At 33.5% G+C, this 16,603-nt stretch overlaps 1 protein-coding gene across 2 annotated transcripts in view; it reads right to left on the bottom strand.

The window, feature by feature from the left end:
* Positions 1-16,603, bottom strand: part of LOC118196349 (kinesin-like protein KIF12) — a 245,419-nt gene that overhangs the window by 17,423 nt on the left and 211,393 nt on the right. For both annotated transcript variants that reach the window (XM_085813456.1, XM_085813455.1), the window contains exons 16-17: positions 10,495-10,601; positions 6,208-6,491 (exon numbers count right to left, since the gene is read on the bottom strand). In XM_085813456.1, the coding sequence (XP_085669582.1) occupies positions 6,208-6,491; positions 10,495-10,601 (391 nt within the window). The remainder of the gene's footprint in view (positions 1-6,207; positions 6,492-10,494; positions 10,602-16,603) is intronic.

Below are 16,603 nucleotides of genomic sequence, written 5' to 3'. Positions count from 1 at the left end.
CCCTGACCGAACTACCAGTAGTGTTCAGAGTTTCCCGCTCAGCCGCTGGAGGATTGACATACGGTGTATTTAATTATGGCAAAGCACACTAGGGCTATCTGCGTAAGGGGAGGGATGCTTTCGTGGAGGACTTTCTAAGGGAAACTGGCTCGTATACACGTTATACATGGGGAAAACCACGAAAACACCCATCCAGCCAGCCCGTTCGCGGGATTCGAACCTCGGACCGAACTACCAGTGTTCAGCGACTTTACGCTCGGGCCCTGGTGGGCGGAGGTCCGACATACATATCAAAAGTTACACGGATAAAAACCGTGCGAACCATCCTAATGCAGCTGTCTCTCCGGTGCAATGAAATAATCAAATTTACATTTTGCCTGAAATAGGCATTTTTTCAATATTTGCAGCAATAGTTACTCATACTAATAAATGATACTAATAGAAAACGATTCAATACAAAACACTAAAATAGTTCAGCACAGTACAAAAATATTTACATGAAATTTTTAATTATTTAATAATGTGCACAGTAATCACACATTATTAAATAATTAAAAATTTCATGTAAACAAATATAAGCAGATTACAATTCACTGATGCAATGGATTGAATAATTTTATACCAATTTCTCTATACTAACAGTAACCTAGCACGTTAAAATTCGAAATAACGCCGTTATGTAAACTACTCAAGAACTCTATTATCGTCCTCACACAGCTCGATAACATAATAAACCAGCTCGATAACATATATTTATATATTCAAAATATTTACATATTCACACTATTTTTGCACTAATAATCAAATTTACATTGAAATTCCCTGAAATATGCAGTTTTGAAATATTTGCAACAATAACTAGCCAAACTAATGGAAAATGATTCAGTCCTAAATACTAAAGCAGTTCAGCATAGTACAAAAAATAGGAATGACACATTACTAATTAATATCTGAAACAAATATATAAAAGTTACAAATCACGAATGCAATGAATTCAGTAATTAACACACCAATTTCTCGAAATTAACAGTGATTTTAACCTAGCACTTTAAAATTTTATTTCACTATAACGCCTTTATGTAGACTACTCAAGAACTCTACTATCCTCCTCACACAACCCGATAACAGTATAAATATTTACATATTCACACAAAAGAAAGAGCTCTTGATTTGTATGTTATGGCAAAGTACCCGAAGGATATCTGCCTCAGCCAACTTGTTCACCTGCGATTGAACCTAGCGTACAGCGGTTTTCAATTCGGTCACAAGTAGGAGCAAATTTTCAAGATAAACTGGCTCGTACTCACGTTACATATGAGGAAAAGCCACGAAAACTGTCATGCAGCCAAATCATTCTCTTGAATTTGAAACTTCGGTCAAATTACCAATGTTTAATGACTTTACCGCTTTATCGCTGGTGAACGCACAGCTCTTGAAATTAGTCTTGAGATGCTGTGTGTTGAACAATATATTAAAGAAGATAGAAAGTACAATATTAGTTAACGCAAAAGTGCGCTGAATATAGATTTACATATCTGGTAAATGAATTATATTTATCTCTATGCAATCATGAAACATTATATCACAAAAATATAAAGGAAGAAGAAAATGTAATCAAAATATTAGGAGCATTTGCTATTATTTCCGGTATGGCTGAAAATTTTTATAAAAATTGTAAATGAGCTATACTATTAATCACGTTCACTTGTATTATAAATAGCGACAGTTACGGATATTATTAGCATAACTCAGCGTCATCTCTCTTTAAAAATAGTTTTATTGAAACCTAAATCTAAACTGAAAAATAAGATGCATACTAACGATTCATCAACACGAAGACGTTAGAAACATCTTCTGTTAACTAGAGTTATGATGCAGAACTAAAAATTATCATTTAAATACAAATTGGATGAATACAATACAACAATATACAAATTCTAATGTATAGCAAAAAGAAATATATAATGCAATTTTAAAAAGAAATGGGTGAACTGGACATTAAAAGTTTTAAGCGATGAATAGAAAGAAGTTAGAAATTTTTTGTATAATTATGAACATGTTTCATATGTTCATAATGATTAATTAAACGTATATGTGTTTAATTAAACTAAATGTGTTTCATTGCATATCGGTGAGAGAAGTATTGGGAAACAAAATAAATTTTTTAACATTTCTTATATTTCTTAAAATATGGAGTCTGTAAGAAAGTTAAGTAACTTCAAGTTCAGTGATTAAAAATTAGAAAAGTAAATAACGGCTTAATATGACATATATTATAACAATATTTGTATGAATTTAAAACCGTTTAACAAACCGAGTTTTGGGATTCAATGAAAAGAATTTCAAAATTAGATTAGAACTATTTACCTAAAATGTTGAATTTGAAATTTAAGATCTAAGGAAATTCATAAATATTTATCTAGTCAAAGAAAATATATATATATATATATATATATTAAACTGCGCTACAAATTAATATTAGTACCGAAGTATCTTCTCTTAAATCCGATATTTAACAGGTTGATTTAATATAGTAAATATATATATCAATTTCTTGTAGGTTCATTAATTTATCCGGTTTACATACGTCAAAACTGATATATTAAACATTACCTCCAAAGTGAAGTTATAAATGAACAAGTAATGTTGAAACTAAATAGGAGAAAATTCAAATTAAACTCGGTTATTACACTTCTTAAAATTATATCAGTAAATATGGATGGTAATTTTAAGAAACACGATAACTCAGTTTAATTTCAATTTTTTCCTATTTAGTTTTTGACATTAATTGACCACTTTTAATTTCAAGAATTGGGAGATAATATTTTAGTACATTAACTATCGCTAATAATATTTTAGTACATTAACTATCGCTTTGCAAGATTTTAACTACTTAAGTCCCAAATTTCTTCTTTATATAATAATTGTCAAAAATAACATATAGCAGCAAACATTTGCAACTTGAAAATTTTTTAATTCCTGTGGAGCATAAACAAGTTCTGACACATCATTCTTTATTATAAAAATATAATATGAGTATAAAAGAAAGTAATTCGTTCGTAATTCATAGTTTCTTCTTTGTGTTTCACCCTTTGTACATTAAAGTGAGGGACTGAAAAGTTGACCATTGTTAGTTGTGGAGGAGAATTGCATGGAGGTAGGAAATAACCTCCTATCTTACCTCCATAGAAAACTGAGGAGGGCTTCAATTAATTTCGCGAAGTTGGTATACGACCGGGCAAGACATTTTGAAGTGAGCTTGCATAAAAGGGGCAATAATTCCTTTTGGGAAGGCAAGTGAACGGCACTGAAAAATCAAATGAGGTTGGTCACCCCCCCCTAGATCTATTATATTTAGGTTGTGTTGAGTTGGCAGAGGCGCGAGCCTCGAGGACAGGGTCGTCTGACCTTGTCAGTGACGCCTGGAGTTCCTGGATTGTCCTCTCTCTGATCTTATCTTTACAGTCGTATTCGGATGTACTTAGCTTTCTTTTAACTGTTTGTTTAATTAAAATGTTTCTTAGTAATTAATTATAAATATTCTTAAAATTGGTATTTAAAATTACTAATATTGTATCAAAAATTAGACAACATTCCAAATACGACCCAGTAACACGCTTGAATTTGCCGCCCGAGGCACAGACCCTGGCTTGCCCCCCTCTAGATCCGGGACTGTATGTTTTACCTTTGTGGCCGGTCTAGAAAAGCCATACGGCGAGCTTCGGCTTTCAGGGCGGCTTATTCATTTTCCTCCTGACAAAGTTCATACACGAATCCAAAACATTAGGGAAAACATTCGTAATCGATAAACGACGGCCATTTCATTATCGATGACAAGAGTCTTCCAATCGATAGTAAAAGGAAAGTCTGGGCCATCTGAAAAAGCGGTGACCTCTACCTTAGAGGATAAAAATGTTGCCATTGAATAAATAAAATTGCCGTTGAAATTGGAACTCGAATGCGAATGCAGTCATCCGCTATCGCCATGAATTCCGAGACTAATAGCGGTTGGCGGAGATGGGATAGTTGAAAAGGGCCTTGGAATTTCCAAGTCTGATGGTAATTATATCACAGGTAGTAGTCAATAATGATTGTATGTCGGCGGTAATGAGTTTAGTATTTTAGGAAAAATATTTTCTTATTAAAATCACAGTTTAACCTTTTTTCTGTATAGAAATATTTACCTTTCTTAGCTGAGAGTTTAAATGCTACCTTTCTCGTCTTGATCTTAGCTTGTAATCATATTGAGCACTTAAGCAGCTGGCAAGAAATTGATAGAAAATGTTTCTTGGCACTAAAGTTTGTTGGATTTGCAACATTACTTGCATATAAATAACAAACATATTAATTGCGATTAATTTTAAATTGTAATTCTATTATTTATTTACATATCTAGTTGATAGTCATTACGTAACTTTCTCATTGATACTGTACCAGCATTTTGAAGTAGTTTTAATGCGTTTTTCTGCATAGCATTCATTTTATTTTAAATTTACAAAATCAACACTTTCATGTTGAGTCTGTTAGGTAGCCACAGGCCACGAGGCACGGGTACCTGGGCTGAAGCCCTATCCCAGACTAATAAATGTAAGTACTTGTAGCCTAACGTGAGTGACAGGCATTTCAGAAAGTGGAGACAGCATTTCAGATGAGAACTAAATAGGTGCAGTTTAGTGAGGAGTATTGGGAGAAAAAAAACAGAGCTGTAGATGAAAGAAGTGCTGCGCTGTAGGTCATGGGTGAGCCAGAGTCAGGAAAGCTAGTGATTGGTTGAAAGAAAGGTTAGTACCAGGTCAAACAAAACCCCGGCTTTGTTCCCCCCACAAAAAATACGGGGTAATAATTTTAACAGAGTTGCAAATAGGCAGCGACACATATGTAAACAATGTGTAAGTAGCAGAATATAAGTAATACTAGTTTATAAGCAAAACACAAATAATTAAATATGAAAAATAAAACAAAAAGATACTAATAATGATATAGAAAGAACCTGAATACAAAAGAGATCGGCAATAAACATTACAAGCTCATATGTTCATATGCCGTTTGCGATTATCCATATTAAGTGGGTCATAATTTAGTCAAATATAATAACATTTTTACAATGACAGTTTTGTTCAAAATATTTTTGGCAATTTTGCCATGAATTGAGCAATGTGTTCCACACCGAGTTTCTCGTGAACTTTAAAACCAACATGCTCGAGAAGAATCCCTCTATAGAACCAACATGCTCGAGAAATCTGTCTCAAAGCGACATTTTTTAGTTATTTCCAGTTTATTTAAAGTAGTTTTACAAACAAATCTGCAGACGGGATAGGCAGAGGCGTAAGTAACAATAGGCCGTAATACGGTCTTATAAATAAGTAACTTGTTATCTAAGAAAAGAACAGAGTTCCTGCGAATTAAGCGGTGGATGGTAGCTTTACACTTCCGGAACCTGGACGTTACGTGTGTAATGCGGTATTTTCCCTGTTAATCGTTGGTCTAAAACGACACCAAGACAGGTAACTTGCTTAGCCCATGGGATAACTGCATTATACACACTGATGCTGATGATGATGGTCTGTCGATTTGCGAACACCACAGCCACAGTTTTGTTCCCATTAATCTTAATTTTCCATATTTTAAGCCAGGATTCCAATGCATATATGTGAATTTGCAGTGCATCTTTAACTGAACACAGAGATGCATTTCGTAAAAAGAACCCTGTATCGTCCGCATACATGGCGAGTGTAGTGTTGGAAACACGAGATATGTCGTTCACATAAAGTAAAAAAATTATCGGGCCAGTTATTGACCCCTGTGGAACACCAGCTTTAATTAGTCAGCTTGTGGAATATGTGTTATTTAAGGGAATGTCAAAATGCCTATCTGTAAGATAGGACTAAATTGTGCGGGTAATGGAATCCGGGGATTTTCTGATGATTTTGAAAATACCTTTCTTTTTGGAAGGGGAGGGGCTAATCACAGGCAGTTTTTCAGTCTCTTTCCTTGGTTTTTATTTATGTGATATGAGCCACATAAATTCATAATGCAATTTAAGTTTGGATAGCGTTTTGTTGTTGCCAGTAAGTTATGTATGCGTTTCATCCAATGGGGGATTTAATATTGTATTTCTGAGTTTTGTGATATATGAGATCCTTCAGTCATTTCTATACTTATAGCTTAGAAAGGCAAATTTAAAAGATTAAATGAATATAGCAAAACCTTTTGTCTTCCCGGCTGATTTCTTCTTGCCTCTGCTTTTCGGCATTAACATTGACAGAAGGGGAGGCAACTTTGAACCTGGAGTGGTGGGGCTTGATTCAGGTGTTGACCTCTCTTCAAACATTTCTTCAGCATCAGATGGTGAGTACTGGGGAGGAGATTTCGAGGACCTGTTGTCCACGGGCCTTGGAATTCCGCTTCCCCAAGAGTTCCGCCTCTGGCGCCTCAGCCCTACCGGCTTCTTTTCCTCACTTTCATCTTGATTCTCTGAAATGTCCCCGAGGCTGAAAGGATGAAGGCTGTGATAAGTATATAGAGAATTCGAATTTCTTTTTATAGGTTTTATTTTAAAATTTGTCACTGACTGGTTTTACATAATGTCTGAAATTCGTACTTTTTCTGCTTTCTAGTGTGTTATGAAATTTACTCTTGCCACTTTCACATTCGAGAAAAAAAAAAAAAAAAAAAAAAAAAAAACTGAAATTGATTAAAAGGACTTAATTAGCTATCTGTGAAATAATTCTTATAGTTTAATCTATCGAAACACGTTTCTACAAAAACTTTATTTATTGAAAAAATACTTCAATGCGCTTTTGCGATGGAGACAAAAATCAGGAAGTCCTGGAAAATGAGGAAGTATTGGCCCAATCATTCTGTTTTGTGTAGCTACTTAAGAAAATAGTGGTAACCTGTAGAACAATTTTATAATTAACTGCAGTTAGAAAATTACAATACTTCGTTTAGAGAGCTGTAAAACTTGGTTCATCGCAAATCTTCACATTCCAGTAGGACTGCAATCGTCTGTTCCCAAAATTTTGATATATGCTAAACTAATAAACCTTTGGTAAAATTTATGATTTAGATTCTGCTTTACAAATGGATATTAATTTCAAGGAATTTTTGAGTAATTTAATTAGAAATGAAGTAACTTAAGGACACATGCATTTAGCTATTAATTACTATTTATTATCTGAAAATTGGAAATAGGACATTTGAATTCCACGAATTTTGAGAAAGATCTAAGAACTCGAGCCTTGCGTAGTTTTTGGCATTGAAAACTTTATAATTTATTATTAATAATCAATTAGTTTTATTAATGTATAATAGAAATTTTATTAAAAAAGCAGTTATCGGAATTTCATTGGACTTAAATCCCCAATATTACTTCGTGAAGATGGCGAGAATAACTCCCTTAATTCTAATTAGAGTCATTGGGTATTTTTTTGGAAGCAGGAAAGATGAAAAATGAGCAACGCCTTCGCCGGGAATCAAACTACGGACCTCTGGAATACGCGCCCTGCGTGCAGACCACGAAGGCACGCTAAGAAGGCGGGCGAAATCATAGTTCAATGAACATTTCCATTTGACTGCTCTCGTATCAATTTCAACGATGCGTTTGCGTGACATCTGTACGCGTGAACAGAAAAAAGGACTGTTTTTATCACAACGGATTGTAAAAGGGAATTAAAATGGATTAATATATATGTAATATATTCAGGCTCAGAAGCAATGAGCAGATTGGAGGCGAATGCAGATTAAATTTTCATTTTTATTTTTAGCAACATGTTGCGGCTAAACACAAGTCGGCACATTCAATGTGCCTGTTCCAAAAGGCTTACATTTTTGATAACTTTGTAGCAAGAAACCAGCAGCGGAAAGACAGCAGTCCAGCTAAGGCAAAGCGTGGAAAGCAAGTGCGTAATGTTCAGGATGAAATCTGAAGTCAAACTGAGTTAGTTTTGGTTCTCAAAGCATTTTGATTGGACAGTTAATATTGCTGTAAAATTACTATTGGCTGGTTGAGTTTTAGTTCCATTTACATCATCATAATTACGTAAGAATCATACGTAATGTGTGTGTGTGTGTGTGTGTGCGTAATAAAACTGCGTTGTTATTGAAATAAGATGATTTGGGTTCTCTTCATCATAACTTGAAGACGACTTGATTTTTTAGTTAGAACGATGGATGCATAAACACCCCCCCCAAACAAAAACTTGCATACATAGCCTAAATTTCACAAATAATCTTATTTTTGGATAATGCACATTATCTCTGTGAGTGCGTTATGCACCTCTCAATTTTCTACAAAGTAAACTCTGCCGCAAGGCGGCGCAAGCGTCTAGTAGCAGAAGGGAAAACAAAAGAGAGAGAGAGAGTCGAAACACAATTAAGCTTATGTACCACTTTCCATTTCAGATCACATGGCAGTTTAATGTACAGGTGCTAGGCTCAGAATTCATCGATAAGCGCGCAATACAAATTAGATGACGGATCTTTTCCGTTTAGTTAGAAAATTTATTGCTCTATTATTTGTAGAATGAAGACAGGAATTAAAGGGCTATTAATTTATTATTTGAAGCTAGATTTTATATTTTACACACACACACACACACACACACACATATATATAGCCATTTTGTTACGCAGCTCAGTGAGTACAGTTTTTTTAATTCTTATACGTTGGTAAACTGTGCATTTTTGCTTTAAGGGGACGGTGGACTTTAAAATAGCTAAAAATCAACCAAAATATTGAATTTGATTTTTTATTCTCGTAATATTCCATATACGTAACTACATCGTTTGCAAAAAACCGAATTCAAATATTCTAATTTTTAAAGAAGTTACGAGCATTTAAAATGTGTAAACAATGTAAACTTTGCCCTCTAAATTTTGGAGAAAATGTTAAAAAAAAAAAAAAAAACCTATTTCAACATTTATAATTTATATATTTGCCCAAAAGAAAAGTTTATTTCTTAAAAAAAAAAAAAAAAAAAAAAAAAAAAAAAAAGGCTATAAATGTCAGTATTGACAACTATTAATGAATTTAACTATGGTTATGTAAATGCTATACGCATAGAGCAATGGGCAACAAAGTCGTTTTCCCTCTTCGTTGCAAAAAAAAGCAGGTCAACGTCGCTTGAACCAAGGCAGACATAGAAGTTTACCTGCTTGGAAAAAAAAATAGAAATAGTAAAAAATATTCTAAAGCATTAGAAGATAATGTAAATGTAACAAATGAAGGTAAAAAATATGGTGCGGGTGAATTAAAAAAATTTCATTGGATATAATGCATAAATTGTTTCTCCCTATAACTTCGAATCACATATCAATTTGCGATATGTCTATGTTTGTCATATTTAATATTATGATATTAAAAATAGTTAAATGATGCGAAAATGTTAGCTAGTCTTTACAAATTCATATTTAAAGTTAATTTGCTGTTTCTCATGACCATGTATTAAAGGTAAGTTTGAAGAAAAACTTTAAATTTGGTTTTCACAAAACAAATTTTTTCGCAGTTCGTATGTCTTGAAAATGCTCCATGCGACTCATTTTTAATTCAAAATGAATGCTATTTTGAAGAAGCTATCTTGTTATATGTTCCAGTAGAACTGTGTATGCATTTTTGGATATGAGGTTATTAAGAAGTTTAAACTTGTGATAATGTTTAACAAAAGGTGACATTTTTCCGAAAACTGAGTTTAAGTTCACAAAAATCCTTTTTAAAATTTTTTTATCTATCATATTCAATAACGGATACACAAAACCTTTTGTTAACTCTTTATAACTAACTTGAAGGAAAAATTAGGAAAAAATATTGAAAATTAGAGCGCAAGGAGCATTTTTAATCTTTAATTAAAATAATTAATTATTTGTTTAAAAATTTTAATCTAAAATAAATTGAAATTTTGAACATCTACATGCAATAATTGTTAATCTACATGCAATAATTGTAGAATCATTAACAATTTAAATGTTTAACTGTCGCTAAACCTAAGAAGGCCACCATCTGTTTTGCGTTTGAAACTGTTAGTAGAATATTGAATTAAGTCAGCTGCTGAACCAACTTCAGTGTGTTTTTGGGGTGTGTAGCTAAAAGTTACTTTCAGTTTTGTGCACCGAAAATTTTGCCTTTCTGCGCGCTGGCCGAATTGCTGGTTTTTGCGTAGAAATTCTAATTTTAGTTGTAACAATTGTTTTTTTAACTTTATATTACTCTAGACTATGCAAGTTTTGAAAATGAATCTTACTATTTGCTACACTTACGAAATTCTTAAACTTAAGCAATTTATAGTATCTGCATTATTTGAAATGATAAAGAAATAAAATTTACAGTTTTGGGTAATATCAGTGATGTGCATTTTATATTTATTAATTAAAATAGTTGCGCTATTTTAGCTCATGAATTTTAATGCGATAATATTGATACTTAAAAATAGTTTCCCATACGTATATGGTACTCTATTTTTAACGAAACAAAGCAAGTATTTTTATCTTAGACCTTACCTTTTCCCAACTTTTCTTTTTGCTGGTGTCAACTGGTGATTTTGACGATTGATCAAATTTCTCTCGCGTAATAAATTGTTATTGTTCAAATTGTTCATATGTTCTATCTGAAAAGTGAATAAACATAATAGTTTTAATTTCTAAATGCATTAAAATACTTTTCTATCTGTGATATGATTCTCAAAATCATTAAATAAATATTATGCTTACATAGATTTTTTAGCTATTTTTTTAATTTAAAATTTTTATTTTGTATAACTTTAGTCTATTGCATCCATACTCAAAGAAACAGAAATTTTACTACACAAAGTATTCCGTTTCCATTGGACAATGAATATACAAGAAAATAAAATTCTCAGTTTCTTATAGTTTCAATACGTTTGTAAACACAAAAGTATTATGTATATTTAACTGGAGATATTTTTAAATACAAATTGATGCACTATCTGTATTCTAATGCAAATTTCATTATTACTAAGAAAATTGTTATAACAGTTATTTTATTGTTATAACAATTTCTAATAAATGACTTTTTATAGTCTTCAATCTAAAAATAAACATTTAACAAATTGCAATATGTTTTCAAAAACAATTAGCTATCGAGTAATATAATTTAATTAAGATATACTTATTAAAATTAAATCTGCAATTTTTCTTACTATGCTCTAAGCTCGTCGATCTGTTTTAACGTAGAGCCTATATCGCATGAAAAGGTCCAACTGCCTGAATTTTCGAACACTGCCTTTTCATTTTCGCAATGAACTTTTGAAAATGTCAGCTTTTGCTACATTTCTTTTCATCCTAAATTTTTATTTCAAAGATTCCAGTAACTGAGACAGACTGCCTACCGTAAACAGCATTAAGTATAAATTGTCAAGAACACAACCCGGTTGTTAAGTCATTAAGACTATTTAACTGTAAGATTACGTCATTTTTTCTCTTCTTGGCGCCTTGCATGGCGCAGATGTTCATTACAGCAACCCTGTAAACGCTTACTCAGTTTTTTTTTATTGCTGTTGTTGTTAGTAGTAAGTCATCGCTTGAAAGATGGCACGCATTTGATTAAAGTTGTTGAATAAAATATTTAGTACAGTCCACTTCTAGTTAATTTGAAATTGTTGTATAACAACGCACGCATCGCATGAACACTTTGTGGTCCGTCGAGCCGGAGGTAAAAGATATCGTTGCTAAAATTAACTTTTTAGAACATTTGTAATACTTTCGTTTGGTTGTATTACGGATAACTTCATATAGAGTGTTTGGAATGCTTTCGTTTTCGTGTGGATTACTCAATTAAGATTGAATACTGTGTCATCGTTCATTTCCGGTGTTGCTGTCGAGAAATCTGCAATCACGGTAAGTGATAAATTATTTATTTGTTCATGATGAGTGAATTGAAAGCGATTAAAGCTAACAAAAAAAGTTTAAAATGCAGTATCAGAAAGTTTGAAAATAAGGTAAATTCTACAGTGGATGAAGCAGATATTTCCTTATTGGAGTTATACGAATCAAAAATATTAGAATTTAAAAAGGAATTAAGTAACATTTTCGATTCTTTATTTGCACATTGTGAAGAAAAGGACACTGACGAATTCATTAAGGAAAAGGAAAATGTAGTAGATAATCTCGATGAAATTCATTTGAAAATTAAAAGAAAAATTTCTGAGATCCGTTCTCAAAGGAATAGCTGCTCAAATGAAAACGGTTCGAGTAAAGACATAATTGTTTCGGATATAAAATTGCCTAAATTGTCTCTTCCAATATTTAGTGGGAAAATCGAAGAATGGATTGAATTTGAGGATTTATTTTCCGCAGCTGTGCATAAAAATAGCAAATTAACAAATGCGCAAAAATTGCAATATTTAAAGAGTTCGTGTAAGGCAGACGCTTTAAATATTATTCAGTCCATTCCAATTTCAGATTCGAATTATGACATAGCATGGAATCTGTTGGTTGATCGCTATTGCAACAAAAAAGATTTGATCAATTCTATCATAAAGAAATTAATTTCTATACCTCAAACGAGTGATTCTACTTCGTCGCTTTTAAAATTTATCGATAAGGTGCATGAATGTTTACGATCCTTGGAAGCATTGGAGCAAAAGGTGGAAAAATTTTCAGACACGTTAATTGTTTATTTATTAGTTGAAAAGTTGGATAGAAATACTCGGTGTTGGTGGGAAAGGTCACTTAAAAAAGACGAGATAGGAACGGTTAAATAACTGACATGTTTTTTGAAGGAACACGCTCGCACCCTATCACATTACAAACCTCCGCATGGGGAATCGAAACGTTCATTTAATACCAAAGCTCTTACATCACTTTCGGAAAATTCAAAAAATTATCCTTATTGTAAAGCTGATCATTTATTGTTGAAATGTGCGCAATTCTTAAATCTAACAGTCAAAAAACGATTGGAATTTGTAAAGACAAAAAAACTATGTTTCAACTGTTTATCTTCGGCCCACACAATCAAGGACTGTAAAAGTTCTAATACATGGAGGAAATGTCAGAAATTTCACAATTCGCTCTTACATTTTGATCGAAATGAAGAAAATTTCGATAAAGCAAATGGCACATCGAATCAAATCACAAACAAGACTAATAAATTAAGCAGTAATCTTTCTCCAAATGCTGATACATTTACTCCAATGGCAAGCAGCCAAAAGGTTAGTGACACTAATGAAACCAACCAAGCAAAGTCCATTAACGGTACTGCGCTGAATATTTCCAGTTCTTTTAATAAACAAGTTCTACTTTCAACTGCAATTATTTTCGTTAAGGGTAATGATGGAAAATTTATCTCGCTGAGAGCCTTGCTGGATTCCGGTTCTCAAAATAATTTCATTACTAAAGAAGGTGCTGAGTTATTGAATTTGAAGAAAAGAAAAATAAACGCTTCTATTTCAGGTATCAATGGTACAGTTATGGGTGTTAAGGAAAAAGCTATAGCAACCATCGCTAACGCTACTAGAGATTTTATTCGTACCTTACAATTTTTTGTTGTTCCAAAAATAACTCGCGTAACGCCTGCTAGATATATAAACATTCCTGATGTTAAGCAGTTGCAACTCATTGGTTTAGCTGATCCAGAGTTTTATAAACCTGGTCAAATACATGTTTTGTTATCTAACGAAATATTTTTTGATTTACTGGGAACAAATAGAATAAATATGCAAGACCTGATTCTCCATCAGTCAGTTTTTGGATACATCGTTAGCGGGTCAGTACGCATGCCGCAGCAAGGTAGTGTTGATAATTTTTGTGGGTTTGTGGAAAATGGGGATAATTTATCTGACAACATGAGAAGGTTTTGGGAGATTGAAGGTATTAATGAAGGAAAAAAAGTGAAAAGTCAGGAAGAGGAATTTTGTGAACAGCACTTTCTTCGTACACACACGAGGCAAGATGATGGCAGATATGTAGTGGAAATGCCAATTAAGGAGGAAGGACTTAGCCTTTTAGGGGAATCGAGAGAAAACGCTAGCAAAAGACTGAATTATCTACTTAAACGCTTCACTCGCAATCCCGCAATGAAACACTTATACGAAGATTTCATTAAGGAATATAATGAATTAGGCCATTCCGAAGAAATTGATGAAGGGGATAGCTCTAGTTTCTCATATTATCTTCCTCACCATGGGGTTTTCAGGCCCGAGAAACCTAGCACTAAACTTAGGGTAGTGTTCGATGCCACTGCTCCTACGACTACTGGAATTTCGTTAAACGATATTCTGCTGAATGGAGGGTTAGTTCAAGACGAACTATTTGATATTATTTGCAGATTTCAAACGCATAAATTTGCCTTCACAGCAGACATTGTAAAAATGTATCGTCAGATTTTGATTAAAGAACATCAAAGAGATTTATTACGCATCTTATGGAAGAGTAGTGAAGAAGAACAGTTAAGGTCTATAGACTGAAGACTATAACTTACGGTACTTCCAACGCACCATATCTAGCAACACGCACACTTAATCAATTAGCAGAAGACGAGAAAAACAATTTTTCGTTAGCAGCGCCAATAGTACAAAGGGATTTTTATGTCGATGACGTACTCACAGGAGCCTATACTCTAATAGAGGCTAAAGAATTACAGTCGCAATTGATTAACCTATTATCACGTGGAGGAATGCGTCTGCACAGATGGTGTGCTAATCATCCTGATCTTTTGCAGTTTCCGGATGGACAAGAGGAATATTCTTTCAGTAATTTCGATGACGATCAGAGCATCAAAACTTTAGGATTATTATGGAATCCAAAGATAGATTGTTTTTCGTACAAATCAACGATCAAGAAACCAACTACTTATACAAAGAGAACAGTGTTGTCTGATATTGCTCGCATTTATGATCCATTAGGACTGCTTGGTCCAGGGATAACAAAAGCAAAAATCTTCATCCAAAGACATTGGTTATTGAAGCTTGATTGGAACGATCCGCTACCCGAAAGGATAATTAAAGATTGGCAACTTTTTATTGATTCAATGCAATCTATCAACAATTTAAAAGTCAGTGGATATGTTTTACAGGATAGTTTTTCTGATATACAAATTCATGGATTTTCAGATGCGTCAGAACACGCATACGGAGTAGCCATCTATTTACGCTGTAGAAGTGACAATAATTTATCTTCACATTTGCTTTGCAGCAAGTCCAGAGTAGCTCCACTAAAACCGCTGACAGTACCTCGACTGGAACTCTGCGCAACTGTACTGCTAGCACAGCTTGTTGCAAAGGTGGTGCCTTTATTGAAATTGGGCATCAGCAAAATATGACTGTGGTGTGACTCAACCATAGTGTTAGCGTGGCTTCAGAATCCTCCGCATGTACTAAAAACTTTTGTTGCTAATCGAGTGTTGCAGATCCAAGACCTAACACAGACAAGCCAGTGGAATTATGTGCGTTCAGAGGAGAACCCGGCAGACCTTATTTCCCGAGGACTGAATTTTGACAAGCTGCATGATGCTGATCTGTGGTGGAAAGGTCCTCCATTCTTGAGTGAGGGTGTCATACCTAACAAGAACATCGACTTTGAACAATTAGAAAAAACAGAGACATTTTCTAATGAACTGAGAAAAAGAACTGACATTGCTTGTTTATGCACTTTGTCTTCAAAATTTATTGATAATGTCCTAGATATCACTAACAATTATTTAAAATTATTACGTATTGTTAGTTATATTTTCAGGTTCATTTGGAACTCTAGGTGTGCAAAACAGAAAGGAGCACAGAGAAGAACAGGAGGAGTAAGTTCAAAGGAGTTAAATGAGGCAGAATCCTTTTTAGTAAGGGAGGTTCAAAAATGTAGTTTTTATTCAGAATACAACTCCCTCGCACAAGGTAAACCCATTAATAATAAAAGTAATTTACTTTCTTTGAACCCATTTTTGGATGCAAATAATGTAATGAGAGTAGGAGGCCGATTACAAGGGGCCAATGTAATGTTTTCACAAAAACATAAAATAATTTTCCCTGTTAAATGCAAACTAACTAAGCTGATTGCTGAGCATTATCATCGGAAATATTTATACGTAGGTTCGCAAGCATTATTGTGTTATATGAGACAGAAATTTTGGCCATTACAAGGTAGGAATTTAAATAGAAAGATTACCCATGAATCTATAATTTGTAGTAAAAATAAACCAGTCACTATCGAACAAATTATGGGGTCATTACCTGCAGAGCGCGTAAATCCAAGCTCACCCTTTAATCATGTCGGCACCGATTTTTGCGGTCCATTTTTTATTAGGTACAAGGGACAGAGGAAAGGAACTCTTCATAAGGTATATTTAGCTCTTTTCATTTGCCTTATAACAAAGGCAGTGCATCTCGACCTAGTGAGTGATCTCACCACTGACGCATTTATTGCCACCTTAAAGAGATTTATTGCTAGGCGCGGAAAATGCTCAATCATTTTCTCAGACAACGCAAAAAACTTCGTTGGCGCAAATGCCGAATTGCAAAGAATTAACAATTTAATTAGAAATCCTGAAAAAAAAATAGCAGATTATTTAGGCGAAGAAGGAATAGTATGGAAGTTTATTCCCCCACGGACACCTAATTTTGGTGGACTATGGGAATCTGGAATAAAATCCGTGAAATATCAC

The sequence above is a fragment of the Stegodyphus dumicola genome, chromosome 3 (assembly GCF_044657685.1).
Source record: "Stegodyphus dumicola isolate Sdum_Otavi_A_Nest chromosome 3, ASM4465768v1".
Taxonomy (NCBI): domain Eukaryota; kingdom Metazoa; phylum Arthropoda; class Arachnida; order Araneae; family Eresidae; genus Stegodyphus; species Stegodyphus dumicola.
This window is presented reverse-complemented; position numbering and strand designations above follow the sequence as displayed.